Source organism: Zonotrichia albicollis, chromosome 17 (assembly GCF_047830755.1).
Source record: "Zonotrichia albicollis isolate bZonAlb1 chromosome 17, bZonAlb1.hap1, whole genome shotgun sequence".
Taxonomy (NCBI): domain Eukaryota; kingdom Metazoa; phylum Chordata; class Aves; order Passeriformes; family Passerellidae; genus Zonotrichia; species Zonotrichia albicollis.
The window spans coordinates 6,753,849-6,768,115 of NC_133835.1; the positions used below are offsets into that span (position 1 = coordinate 6,753,849).

General features: G+C 53.7%; 2 protein-coding genes across 2 annotated transcripts in view; one reads left to right on the forward strand and one right to left on the reverse strand.

Annotated features, from left to right (window-relative positions):
* RBPJL (recombination signal binding protein for immunoglobulin kappa J region like) lies at nucleotides 1-13,960 on the reverse strand. The gene is made up of 11 exons (XM_014269124.3): nucleotides 13,618-13,960; nucleotides 7,433-7,558; nucleotides 5,544-5,614; nucleotides 5,198-5,313; nucleotides 4,164-4,338; nucleotides 3,272-3,409; nucleotides 2,707-2,816; nucleotides 1,982-2,122; nucleotides 1,187-1,342; nucleotides 896-999; nucleotides 1-510 (listed from the first exon to the last, which is right to left on the reverse strand). The coding sequence occupies exons 4-11, from the start codon at nucleotides 5,270-5,272 to the stop codon at nucleotides 237-239; spliced, it is 1,173 nt and encodes a 390-aa protein (XP_014124599.2). The 5' UTR covers nucleotides 5,273-5,313; nucleotides 5,544-5,614; nucleotides 7,433-7,558; nucleotides 13,618-13,960; the 3' UTR covers nucleotides 1-236.
* The window catches only part of MATN4 (matrilin 4), a 19,112-nt gene continuing 18,391 nt past the window's right edge, over nucleotides 13,547-14,267 (forward strand). Inside the window, exon 1 of the mRNA XM_005490016.2 lies at nucleotides 13,547-13,735. The gene's annotated coding sequence lies outside the window, so the exon portion shown is untranslated. The remainder of the gene's footprint in view (nucleotides 13,736-14,267) is intronic.

A 14,267-nucleotide genomic window follows, 5' to 3' on the forward strand; every position in this document is an offset into this window, starting at 1 on the left:
CAAGCCTGATTTATTGATGCTCTCATGTGAGATGTCAGCAGTGTGAGATGCTGCTGTGAGAAAGAGATAAATCAGTAAATCACAGGAGCATGGTGTGTGTTCAGTGAGTGGGGAGAACCCTTTGGCAGGGCCACCCCAAGCCCTGGATGAGCCTCCCCAGCATGGAGATGTCCCCTGCAGGAGTGTTCCCCTTCCCTAGGCCAGCAGGGAGGCCAAGCCTGTTCCAGCCCAGCCTGCTAGGTCTGCATGAAGAGGTGGAAGTTGGTCCTGGTGAACTCCTGGTGGATGCTGTCCAGTAATTTGTCTGAGTCCTGGGGAACATCAGAGAGGACCTGCTGCCCTGGGACGCAGCTCTGCTCCGGGGTGTAGGTGAATGTGAAGGAGCTGGAGTAGATGAGGCCGTCATCCCTGATGAGCAGGAGTGGGACCGTGATGGGATAGCGCAGCCACCTCCAGTCGCTGCCGAAGGCAGAGACATCAGGGACCACACACACCAGGGACTTGGGGCTCCTGTCAGTGCAGGAGAGGAAAATGTGCGTTAACCAGGGAAGATCCCATGCAGGAGCAGCCAGCACTGAGTGACTGCACTTCTCCTCCATCCTGGAGCTCAGTGTGAAGCCTCCACCCAGTTCCCTCTCTCCTCCCAGTCTTTCATTCCTCTCTGCCAAGGCTGCTTGGTTGTTTGCAGTTCCCTGAAATCCCTGTTGTTCCCCACCCATGGCTATGCCCAGGCTGCAGCCAGGGCAGAGAGCAGGCACCAGACTCATTCCTGCCTTTTCTTGCTCCTGCAAGTGTCCTTGTCCCCAGTGTCTGCAGCCACATCCTTCCCAGACCTGCCCAGCACAGCCCACTCTGGGCTGCTGTTCCCTGCCTTCAGCTCCCCTTTCCACCTTACCTGTACATGGTCTCTGCTTCCACATCTCCGAACCAGACCTTGAGGTGTGCATGGAAATACTCCCCCTGCACCTCCAGCATGGCCACGTCCCCACCACCTGTGAGCTGTGACAGGTAGAGTGTGGCAGGGCTGGGTGGGTTATGAAGCCAGACTGCTTCTCCCACAGGCTGCTCTGCCTGTGCATCTCATTCCCACTTGAGAATGGGAGGTGCCACAGGGGGAGAAGGGCTGAGGAGGAGGAGGCACGAGGCAGGCAGGTGACAGGGAGGGGCAGCCCGGGGCTGTGCCCACCTGCAGGGCAGCGATGAGGGGCACGGGGCTGACAGGCTCGCGGATGCACGCCAGGCTCTCGCTGAATGTGTACTCCACCGTCTCTGTGCTGATGATGGTCCAGCATGAGCCGTCATTCAGCAGCTCCCTGTTGGCTTCCTTTGGGCAGGGAGATGCCTGTGGAGAGTGTCAGAGCTCCAAATATGTCAGGTGGTGTAGGAGGACCTTAACTATGAAGGCTAGTAGAAGAGCAAGGCTTGCAGCCAGGCCCGATCAAGAAGAGTTTAATGTAGGATGTGAGAGTTTGAGTATTGGGAAGTGTAGTGTACCAATTTGATTGTGCAGGTGGAGGATAGCAATTAGTAGTGAGAGTGAGCTGGCAAGTGCATAAAATAGGAAGTTAATGCCAGCGTTCAGGTGTTCTGGTTGGTTTCCTCATTGTGTGATGAGGATGAGAGTGGGGATGAGGGTGGCTTTGAATGTGATGTAAGAGTATTAGTTCTGAGGCTGAGAAGGCTAGGGGGATGAATAGTTGAGCTAGGATTACTGTTGCAGGGGAGGTGGTGGGGAATGGGGATGGGATGCCTGGCTTCTGCCCTCAGCGTCTTGGTTCCAGCAAGTGACTGCTTTGCTCATAGGGAAATGGGAATTGTGATTCCTTTCAAAGACCTCAGTTCCAGCGTCCCCACTAAAGCTTTGCCATGATTCTGCCTGAGTTTGGATGCAAGACTCCTCCCAGTGCCATGCTCCCCAGCCTGAAGCAACACAGGAGCTTGGAGAGAGGGCAACAAGCACCCTGCTCCTGCACTGCCATACCTGGAACTGGATCACCTTGTCTGTGGAGAGGCACAGGTACATGCGGTCACTGCCCTGCAGCTGGAAGGCACACTTGTGCAGCTGGGAGATGGGCTCATCCACATCCAGCATGGCGTACTGCTTCATCACCTTCCGGATGATCTGTGGGCAGCAGCATCGCTGGCATGGATCCCTGGTGTGGATCCTGGCATGGATCCCTGGCATGGATCCCTGGTGTGGATCCTGGCACGGATCTCCAGCATGGATCCCTGGTGTGGAACCTGGCACAGATCCCCAGTATGGATCCCTGGTGTGGATCTCCAGTGTGGATCTCTGGTGTGGATCTTGGCATGGATCCCCAGCATGGATTCTCGGCATGGATCCCCATCATGGATCCCCATCACGGATCCCTGGCATGGATCCCTGGTGTGAATCCCCAGCATCGATCCCCCCAGCACGGATGCCCGGCACGGCCCCACCACTCGGAGCCATGGTGCGGGCGGCTCTGTGCTCTGGCACTGCAGGCACAGAGCTCACCAGGGGTGGCAGGATGAGGAGTTTGCCAGGGGCGGCAGGGTGTGAGGGGCTCACCAGGGTGTGGGGGGCTCACCAGGGTGTGGGGGGGCTCACCAGGGGCAGCAGGGTGTGGGGGGCTCACCAGGGGCTCACCAGGGTGTGAGGGGCTCACCAGGGGCTCACCAGAGTGTGGGGGGCTCACCAGGGGCAGCAGGGTGTGGGAGGCTCACCAGGGGCGGCAGGGTGACGCCGGTGGCCGTGCAGACCAGCTGGACCACGGAGCCGTAGCGGATGTACCCTTCCCGCAGGGGGAACTCGCTGCGGCTGCAGCGCTCGTCGGCTGTCCGGGAGGGAGAGGCAGAGTCAGCCCGGGGAGCTGGTTAACCCAGCTGGGCACAGGTCTGGGCCTGCTCCTGCTGCTGTCTTACCTGGGCTCATAGGGAATGATGCTTGGAGAGAGCATCATTCCCTGGGAGCCCAGCCTGGGAGAGCAGGATGGGGATGCAGCACCTTGCAGGGCAGGAATACTGTTGGGCTTTGGACTCTTCAAGGCAATCCCTTGCTTGGATTTGTAAACCTCCAGACCAGTACAGCCCTGGTCACAGCCCCTGTGCCCTCAAAGCCAGTGGGAAATATCCAGAGACGCACCAGGAATGCCAGGCAGAGGTGAGACTGAGACAGATTCCTGCACCCCCAGGCTAATTCCCATGCCTTCTGCCACCAAGAACTGGCTTTGCAGGACAGGAGAGCCAGTGCTGGAGGCATGGAGGCATCAATGTCCCCGAGGGTCCTTACCCAGGTGGAGGGTGAAGGCTGCCCACTGCCGGGCGCTGGCGATGAAGGCTCCTCCCTCCACGGACAGGTACCGGGTGCTGACGGTCTGGGAGCGCAGGCGGTTGAAGAGGGACACTTTGGAGCCTGAGGAGATGCACACTGAGGGGAGAGGTGCCCGGGTTAGTGCTTGCCAGGACTGAATGATGGCTCTGTCAGGCCCAGTGAGGACATGCCATGGTTCCTGGGTACCCAGCAGCCAAACCCTCCCCTGCGTGTGAATGGGGTGAGGCCCGTGGTGTGGGGACCACATTGGCATCAGGGCATTACACCCCGTGCTGGGTGAACCACTTGGAAACGAGACAGCACTGTCTCAGATACATCCTCTTTTGGGAGCTCCCATGGGCTGTGGGTGTAGCCATGTTTCCCTTCACAGAGAAAAGCAATTCTTCCCAAGGATATTTCTGGGATTCACATTCTCTGAACCTCAGAGAAAAAAAACACAGTTCTTATCATTTTCTCTGCAAAAGTAGAATGCAATTGTTTACCCAAATGTAGATTGTTTACCCAAAGTGATGGTGTTTTGTTTCCTTGGCCAAAGTGATGGTGTTTTGTTTCCAGGGCCAACTGTGTGTGTGTGGGGGTGAACTGTGACAGTCACAGATTCAGTGCAGTGTGAGCAGTGTTGAGTGCTTGGCAGGTTCAGTTTTAGATGTATAGAACAATATAGTATAATAAAGTAATTAATTAGCCTTTTAATACCCATGGAGTCAGCGGCATCATTCTCTCCCCTCATTGGGACCCTCACAGCACTGCAACATTTGGGTCCAGCCTGGGCCACTGCAGAGCCAAGCTGCGAGCAGAGAGCATCCCACCCTGGGCTGGCACCCACCATCCTCCCCACAGAGCCACTCACGGTCCGTGTTCTTCAGGGACTGCTTCTTCTGCGAGGGTTTGGAGATGACCTTGATGAGTTTGCTGTGGAAGGTGCCGATCTCCTGCCCGTTGCTGAAGAAGAGCTTCAGGACCAGGCGGAAATGCTTGCGCTTGTCCGTGTCCGAGATGTACAGGGCCTTGGCACAGCTGAACCCCTGCCAGGGGCACACAGGGGCTGCCAGCAGCTCCAGCCCAGCCCCACCAGCCCTCCTCACCCTCCTCACCCTCCTCACCACCCCACAAGGACATAATAGCTCCCTTCAACGAGCCCCGGGTTCATTTAAAGGGAGAAACGACCAGAGATGTTATTACAGGTGGAATGAAGAGCTGGGGATCAGCAGAGGCTTTATTTACACTGGGGGCAGAGTATTCCTTATGGAAATGAATGTTCACGTGTGATTTATCCCACATAACATGAGAAATCACCCTGGGTTTATGGTTTCCCTCAGCCTGGCCGATATGCTGTGCTTTAGCAGCAAGGCAAGCACTGTGGACAAAGGCCCTTTCTGTGAGCTCCTGGCCTGCCTCAGACCCCGTGCTCTTCAGGGACCCCAGATAATGCTTCTTCTCCTTTTTCCCCCCTCCAATCAAAAGATGCCAGAGCTCTGCTGAAGGATTTGAACTTTGGGATCAACTGGGGCATTTTTAAAAGCTGTTTATCTGCAAATGAAGGACCAGGCTTTCATTTTGTGACAAGCAGGAACAAGGGCTGCGGGAGCTGTGCAGATTTTGACAGGCTGTTGACCTGAAAATATGGTTCCAGAGAAAGACAGGGATCTTTGGGCTGCCTGCATTGCTGCACATGCCACAGCAGTCTTTCCTGTGTCTTATTTGGGTTTTCACTGTCTTTGCACTTGTGTGAATGGAGTGGGGAGGAAGAAAGAGATTGTGGCTAGGAAAAAATGTGACATCCGGAGCAGGATGGGGGAGGATGTGGCATCCCAGGGTGTGGGGTGCGGCTGGTGACAGCCCAGCCCCTGCATGAGGGGGATCCCCACACCCCACAGGCTTTACCTTTGCATCTGGCTGCTCCTCAAAGCTCAGCTTCTGGGTCTCCATCAGGCTGCTGCCCATGCTGTCCAGCCCCATGTACCCACACACCCGAAATCCAGCCTCTCCCAGGTCCCTGGCTGGAACAGATAAGGAGCAGCACCTTCCAGCCCCCTGCACAGGCTCAGCTTCTCCAGGAGCACAGCATGACCAAGCCTCAGCCCTCTTTGGATTTCAGGGGGCTCAGGCTTGATCAGGAAAGGAGTTTGGGGGGCCAAAACCAATATAAAAAGACTCACTGTCCCCTTTGCAGAGGGCAGCTCTCCATGGTGCAGGAAGGGAGGGAGGAGAGGTCCAGGGCTCTGCTCACCTTTTATCTGCTCCTGCTTTAACTTCCATCCCGGCCCGCTCAGGTAAACACAAGGTGGGGGGCAGAAAAACCTGCAGAGACAAGAGGGCATTTTGTCACTGCCCTTCAGCACCCTGAGAAGGTGCTCAGGAGGGGCTGCATGGCTGTGCTGAGAGCAGAGACCTTCACTGGGGACACCCATGCACCTGGGAGGCACAGGGAGCTCAGCCAGGGGCTGGGGACCCTCTGCCCTGTGCCTGGTTGCAGCCTCAGCAGCTGCCACATCTGGGGGTGCCACTGTGGCCACGATGCCAGCAGTGACAGATGGCCCTGGCATGGGAGGACAGGGAGCCTGGCACCCCCAGCTCCCCCAGGGACCATCAGAGCCTGCCCCTGCCTGCCTGCCATGTGGGAGTTTGAGCAGGCTGGGAACAGAGTTTGCATTCACAATCACTTCTGCAGCCCAGTGCAAATAAATCCATAGCCAGGAGTTTGCAAGCCCATTTTCCTGTGTTTTATTTGGGTTTCCACTGTCTTTGCACTTGTGTGAATGGTGCAAATTCATCCTCTATGGATACTGGGTAAAGCACCACCAGAGAAAACACCAGTGCAGGGGCTGGATATCTTGGAGCCCTGGAGGTAACAAGTTTATTTAAACAACTCATCCACAGCACAGGCCCCTGACTCCCATTATTAAGGAAAATGGCAGCAGCACCTTCAAACTTAAACCTGGGAGCTCTGTGCAGGTTTTTCTCTCCCTTTTCAGACCTGGCATCTGATTTTCACCCCTTGCATGGGGTCAGGAGCAGAGGCTGTGATGAGAGGGCTCCCTCCTGGCTGGAAGATTCAGTCCTGAAATAACTTTTTTTTACCTGCGGACCAGCAGCCCCTGGCAGGAGACTGGATGTGGTGAGAGCTTTGTAGGCACAGCCAGCCCATCCCAGAGCTGTCTCCTGGGGTCTGGGTGGTTCCAGAGGAGGCTGAGCTGGTTCCCTCCCAGCTGCTCCATGCTGGGTAATAATGGAACAGTATTTATATCCCAAGGATTAATGGAGGATTAATTACATTGCAGTGCTGCAGTCTGACGTCACTGCCAGTGAGTGGCAATTTTGGAGATTCAAGCCAGAACCTCAAGGTGTTCAGTGTGGGAAGGATTTTCAAAAATAGCAGATTTGGAGACCACTGGCATTGATGGAAACAGCCCAGTCCCTGCTGTGGCCATGCTGATTTTAATGCAAGAGTTAGAGGGCAGTTAAACATCAGCCTTTCCTTCTTGGGGCTAAGATTTGAACAGCATCTTGATTTCTTTTACTTTGTCTTTCTTTACTGCTGCATGGAAAGAACCTATCCACTGGGAATGTCTAACTGGGATGGATACAGGTTGGAGCTAATTCTTTCTTGTGTAATTAAATTAATGGAGAATAAATGATGACTTTGGATGCAAAGATGAGTGAATAGGGGGGATAATTTTCACCAGCTTAGATCAGTGAAATTCAGCAAGGCTGAAATGAAGCTTTAGGTAGCTGGGTTTAGAAGTGGCTATCAGGGAAGCTGGGACCATCTCCTGTGGCAGCAGCTCTCTGGCCTCAGAGAGGAATACACAACTTTACCAGCATCATTCTGGGAAAGGCTGGGAGAGGATCAGAGAAAAGAATGAGAAACAATTCTTATCTTCACTTGCTGCACCTGGTGTTGTGAACATGTGGAATGTTCACGTGTTATGCAGATTTGTTTACCAAAGGGTGGTTTCTTAACCAGCCCATGGTGATGGTGTTTTGATTGGAGGACCAGTTAGGTCAACCTGTAGTGCACTAGGATATAAAAGCCTGGGTTTGTTGATAAATAACAATCAGCTTTGTGTGATATATGGAGACTATGTAACTTATTGCCTGGTCCTGACTATCTCCCACCTTTTCTCGTTGCCATAGGACTTCTGAGCCACCTTGGCATGCAGGATGAGCACTGTCTGGTCTGCTGGCAGCTGCAGGTACCTCCTCACGCTGTCCTGGAGCAGGCTGCCTTGGCACGGCTTGGGTCTGCAAGACACAATTTCCCTGGCACGGGGGCACCAGAGCAGCTCCTGCCCAGCCCTGCAGGCAGCAAGGAGCTCCCTCCATGCCCAGCCTCATGGGGTGGGGAAGGTGGAAAGGCTTCAGAAGGAACTGCAGAATGGGGCTGGCATTGAAAAACAGAAAGTTCAGACAATGGAGTAACTGCTTCACCAGTTTGCCACCAAACACACACAGGGCATTTCTGAGACTTCCAGCCCCCCGTGCAACCCTAACTGATTATTAATTTGTTTTTCAGGCTGCTGTGCTTGTTGCTGTATGGCTTTTGGGTGAGCTGGGCAGTGATGCTGCTGAGCTGTGAGTGCAGCTGGGAGCTGCATTGCAAGATTGAGCCACTCACTGGCTTCTGCAAGGGATGTTGGGTGAAAATAGCTGCATTTTTCTCTGAGACCTAAGGAGTAGGTGGTTCTGCTGATTGTTTCTGCTCTATTAACTAGAAGGAGTTTCCAGACACCTGGCATTTAACTCTGCTAACTCGGTAGGCTGGGTGTTAACCAGCTGCAGAGAGAGGAGGTGGGTCTGAGATGCCCTGCTCTGCCACCTGGGACACGTGTGCAAGGAGGGGAGAGCTCTGGGATGGCAGCTGTGGAGGCTTCTGTGGTGCACCACTCACTGAACAGCACCAGCTGCTGCCCTGCTGAAAGCCCCTAAAACCCCTGAGTACGGGGCAGGAGCATTCCCTGAGTTTGGGATATTTGGCTGGATGAGATGAAAGCAGAGGAGATGCCTGTGTAGGGGTCCCTCCTTGGCACATCTGTCCATGTGGTCACTGGGAACACAGAGCTCCTACTGAGGAGGCCCAGCCTGGTTAAAGACTCTCCTATCAGAGGCAAAGCAGTGCCCAGAGAAGGCTGTGAAGCCCCAGCCACAGTGGAAAACACAGGGCAGGGTAACTGTGAGAGAGCATCTGGGGGCTGAGACAGCACTGGGGAAAAGGGGTGACACCAGGGGCATCAGCCATGGCCACCCAAGGAGGAGCTTACAAGAGATGTGCAGGGCAGCATTCCCTTTAAACACAGTCTCTCTTCCTCTCAAATGGGCTAGAAATGGAGAAGAGTTGAGAGCAGAAATGATCAGATGTGTGAGGAGAGGTAAGTCTGGTCCTGCCATCACCCCAAGGCAGGCTCCTCGTGCTGAGCCCCTCTGGGCTCAGAGGGCAGAGCAGGCTCCAGGGAGAGAAGCTGCACACAGTCACTCCAAGCATCCTGCTAGCAGGGTTTGCTTGTCAGCTCTGTTCTTCACAGTGCAATACTTTAAAAAGGCTGTGTCCCTTACAGCTTTTAGCACCATGTTGCAATTCACTTTAAACACATTTCAGTTCCAGTTTTCCCACCTTTGGATGGAGCTGATGCTCTGCTGTTGTTGAGGAAGAAAACCACATGTCCCATATAAACAAATCCATACCCAGTGTCTTCTCTGAGCAGTGCCACGGGGACCTGACACTTTGCACTGCACAGATGTGCTCTGTTAGGTTACCAGAGGGGCAATATAATCTCCTGTCCTCCTTGTTCCCAGCTCCTTATCCTAGATGTGTTAGCTAGTAAATGTAAATCACCAGAGCCCTGCCAGAGTCAGATTTACAGCCAGGGCCAGTGTCAGTGTCACCCACAGCATTAACTGCTGCTCTGTGCCTGGAAAATTAATGTTTTATGGCCATTGCTGAGTGCAGAGCTCAGGATGCCACCAGGCTCTGCTCCTGTGGCAGCCCCAGAGCTGCTGCCAGCTCAGGGCTCTGGGCTCAGCCCACAGCACTCATGGGACCCCAGATAATACTTTTTCTCCTTTTTTCCCCCTCCAATCAAAAGATGCCAGAGCTCTGCTGAAGGATTTGATCTTTGGGATCAACTGGGGCATTTTTTTAGCTGTTTATCTGCAAATGAAGGACCAGGCTTTCATTTTGTGACAAGCAGCTCCTTTGCCAAGGCTGTACCTGTTCCCTCCATCCAGGTGCTGGGAGACTCCTGTTCCAACATTCCAGCACACTGAGGCAGAGCTTTATATTTACCATTATCCCACCAGTGGCTGCTCCAGGGTGGGTCACTTAGTGCTGCTGAAGTTTCACTCCCCTTCCTAGCCAGTGAATAGTTTATATCTTTGCACAGCCAAAGAGATCCCATAAGAAAGTTATTTAATCTTTTTCCATAGTGGCAATCTGCAGCTGTTTCACTCCTCTGCTGCCAAGCAATGGTGTGATTTCAGCTTTGATCTGCCTTTGCTATTTTTCCTTTCATATAAAAGCACTATTTGGGAATCTCAGCAAAACTCTGGGTTTGGTTTTGGGTTTTTATGTTTTTTCCTTTTTCTTTTTTGGTTGATTTTGTTGGTTTTTTTCTTTCTTTTTCTTTTTCTTTTTTTTTTTTTTAGAACAACTGATTATGATTGGGATAAATGTAGAAATGTATCAAGGAAATTGGCCTGACCCTGGATACCCTTTTACACTAATGCAGTGTTAAATTAACTAACACAGTGTTAAATGAGTCCTGAACCTTGCTGGCTCTGCTCAGTAGCATTTCACCCTCAGTTTGTCAGAGACAACGGGCACACAGCAGGAAAGAACCAGGCTGGGTGTGTGAATTTTTTCCTGGTGAGTCTCGTGGTTCAGTGTGCTGTGTAAAATTAGGAGCATAGCTCTGGGTCCTTGTGTCTCAGCTGCAGAGCCACATGCTCCATCCCCTTTAGTGTCACCAATGCAGTCACCACTGCCCATCCATGCAGCTTGATGTCTCCCTGTGGGGCTCCTCTGCTAGTAACCCCTTGGCAAAGTGTGGAACAGCCTGGCACGGAGGCCAGGAGTGTTCAGGAGCGAATTGCCAAAAGCTGTGGATTGAGACGTGTGCTGGCAGCGTGGGCAGCAGCAATGCCTGCTCTGCAGAGCCTCCACAGCCCTGGCTCAGGGCAGGGCCAGGCTTGTGCAGGTATCACTGCTCCCTGCCATCCCTGCACAATTCCAGAGGCACGTGGGTCACTGCCTGGAGCCGATTAAAGAACCTTCTGGAACAATTACCCGCATGCTGCTCATTGCTTGAAGGGGGAATGTGCATGCCAAAGGCAGGTAAACAGATGGGAGCTCTTCAGATTTGATGTCCAGCTGGAGGAACAACTACCTAGAAGCTTGGGTTTCTTTTCTTTGTCTGTTCTCTGCAGCCCTTGCCTTCCCAATTTTGGGGCTAAATTGTGTGAGTGACGCACTCCTGAACAGTGTTTGCCATTCTGCCCACAGAGACGACCACCCAGCATCCATCATCTGCTATAAATTTCCCTTCAGAGAGTCAAAGGGCTCTTGCTAAAGCAGCTCAGTATGCCCACTTGGCTCCTTCTGGCCCCTCCAGCCTCCTCAGGGTTACAGAGAATTATTCACTCCTTCTGACATTTATTATATTAAATTATTAAAATGCTTAGGCTGTAGTGCAGTGTTAGTTCAGTGTCATGTTAGGAGCCCCACATGGGCTGGGCTCTCACAGCTCTCACTAAAAGCTGCCTTTTCAGAGCCTGAGGTCTTGGCTGGGGCTCTGCTGCTCTCCACACAGTTGGGCATTATGTAGAAAAAGGAGGGGGAGCAAGGGGGGATCCACCACCTTTCTCCTACACTGATTTCTGTAAGCCTTTCCCCTTCCCTGCTCAGCCTGGCACCACTCACCAAGGCTTTTCCTTTGCTTTAGGTGAGGCTGTGCCTCAGGAGAGGGTGTGAGAGCATTTGTGGTGCATCTCCAGGGTGGCTCTGCCCTGTTGCTTGAGCTGGGAGAGACCCAGGGTTCCTCATGGGGATTTGTAAACCCTGTCTGGGTTTCTGTGCCCTCTCCCATGGGAAATGAAGCAGAAAAGGAGGACTACTCTGTGTGCTTTCCACAGGAGACACACAGCTGGACCACCTTGCGCGGGGCTGTTTCATGTGGGCACACCAAGGCGCCGGGAGGCTTTGGGAGGGCTGCACCCCACAGCCCCATGGCTGATTTTAGGAGAGCTGATGTTTAACACCACAGCTGGAAATTATCCCCCTCCCTCCCTGCAGCAAGTGCTCAGGGGCATCACTCAGTGCTTTGTGCTGCCTGCAGCTGGGGAATGCTGCTCCCTGTGTGGGACATGCCCTGCTCCACACATCACCTCTGTGTGATGCCCACACCCTTGGGCAACCGCAGCAGAAGAAAAAAGCGCTTTACAGGCACTGGGAGAAGCAAACTGCCCTCTGCCCTGCTGCTTTTCAGATCAGTGAGCTCCACCAGCTCAGGAAGGGATCTGATATATTTGGTCCCCTGGGAATGAAAGTACCCAACTCTGGAGACCAAAATGCAATCCCAGCAGCTATTGTTTAAAAACTGGCTCTTCAAATCACCTCTTTAGACAAGAACTGTAACTCACAGTAACAGTGTCCCCAAGTGCAGTTAGCACTGAATTGAAGTGCAGAGACCTAATTTTCTGCTTTTCTCCCCCCCAAAAAGGAGCTGTGGTTTGCCTTGCTCAGGACACAGCTGCCCTGAAGCTTGCTGAGGACTTGCTGCCACAGAGGACAACTGTTCTTCCCTCAGTTTGGGGAAACCAAACATCCTAATAAAAAATATCCATTTTAGAAGTCTGGGTTATATTTTGTGCAGATCAGGGGAGAAAACGCCTGCAGTGCTCTTGGGTATGGAGTCAAGGCAATGTTTATGCAAAAGGAAAAGCCATTAGAAATCACAGAAATGAGAAGCCTGCAGTTTCTGGCTTCCCTCATTTTTCAATACCTCCTTTAATCCAGACCAACCCAACCCACAGCCCTTGTATATGCATGGGTATTTATAAATCCTGTATTTTCCTCACTGCACACACAAGTGAAATTCAGCCTTTTCTAGGCCTGGGGGATTTATTGACCACACCAAGGGCAAACAGCGGCTGAGAGCAGGAAAAGCCTGTGGCAGTGAGCTCTGCAGGGAGCAGGGGCCAGCTGGGCTGGGCACCTCAGCAGCACCAACACCCCCAAAATGCCCAAGTTTGATAAAACAGCATTGGTACATCTGCTAGAAAATTCAGACAGTGGGGGTGATTTATTGGAGTCCCCTTTCTCTGTTCCTCGTGTGCAAAGAGGAAGGGAAATGCTGTTAAAGCACCACTACACAGTCCTAAAAAGCACTAAAGGTGGTTTGTGCCACCACCAGACTGATCTAGGAGAGGTGGGAGAACTAGGAAGAGGTGGGGAACTGGGAAAATCTATTCCAGAGTTTCCAAGAAGCTTCTGCTGATGATCTCCAAAGCACATCAGCTGACCTTCTTGATGAAAGATTAACCTGAGGCTCTACAGCCCTCCAAGCTCTGCTGTGCAGTCTCCTGGCTCAAGCTCACTTCCCCACACTGCAGCCACTACCTGCTGATGTTCCTAAACTTCCAGGACACTGTAGGTCAAATGGGTTAGGGTTAGGGTATTAAATGGGTATTAAGCTTAGACTCTCCTTTTTCCATGAACTTTTGAGTTTATGGGGCTACCACATGCATTACCCCAGTAGGGGAAGAGACAACAAAAGGAGAAAATAATAAAAATATAAAAATATAAAACAAAGAAAAAAGCGAAAGGAGAAGAAATAGATAAAATAAAGAAAAATAAAGCAAGATAAAAAAGAACAAGAAATAAATTAGAGAAAATAATAAATAAAATAGAGAAAATAAAGAAAAAAATTTAAAAAATTAAGAAAGTGAAATAAAGGGGTAAAAAAGGAAAAACAGAGAAAAATGAAGAAAAAATGAAGCTAAACCGCTAAAAGCAGCGCGGCCCTCCCCGCCCGCGATCCCCCGGCCGTCCCGTCCCGGCACCCTCCGGTGCCGGCTCCACCTGCGCGCAGCTCCCGCGGGGCCGCGCTCGGCGGGGCGGGGGCAGGTGGGACCCCCGCTTGCCCCCGTTCCCCCCCGGTCCCCCCGGTCCCCCCCCGGTCCCCCCGCTGCCGGCGCAGCCCCGGGGCCGGGCCGTGCCCGCCCCGCCGCCCCCCCCGCTCGCTCCCCCGCCCCGTTAAAGCCGGCGGGCCCCGGCGCTGCCGCCGCCCCGCACCGCCCGCAGCGCGTACCTGAGCCAGCAGCGCGGCGGGGAGCGGCTCCGAGCCCGGCACGGCTGAGGCGGCGGCTCCGCGGGCACCGCCGCTCCTGCGGGGAGCACAGCACACGAGGAGGGTCAGAAGGGCGCGGGTGAGTCCGGTCCCGGTCCGGGTCCGGGTCCCGGTCCCGGAACCGATACCCATCCCGATCCCGGTTCCTATCCTGGTCCCGATCCTTATCCCGGTCCCGGTGCCGGTCCCAGCCCGGTCCCGAGGCTGTGCGCGGTGCCGAGCGCTGCCGCGGGCATTGGCACGCTCCGAGTGGGCTTTTCCTCGGAGCGGGGCTGGCAGGAAGGGGAGCGGCGATCCTGGGCGCCAGGAGCAGAAAGCAAAGCCGGGAGGAGGGGAAGAGCACATCCTTCGCCCCAAAGGGTTTTTCCTCCCGTCTGGGGGATGGAGCCCTCCCGAGCCCCGGGCGCACGGTGCCGGGCCACGGAACCCGCTCTTCCTCCGTGCTGTGGCAGCGATGAGTGAGCTCCTCAGGCTGCCTGCCCGGCTCGCCTTTTGCCTACCTGTCGGGCAGGTCCCTGCTTATACAGCCGAGGATCTCATAGCAGAGCATAATAATGTCTGGTACACCTGGGCAAGGCGTGCTGAGCAGCAGGAAATGGAGATCCTGCAGA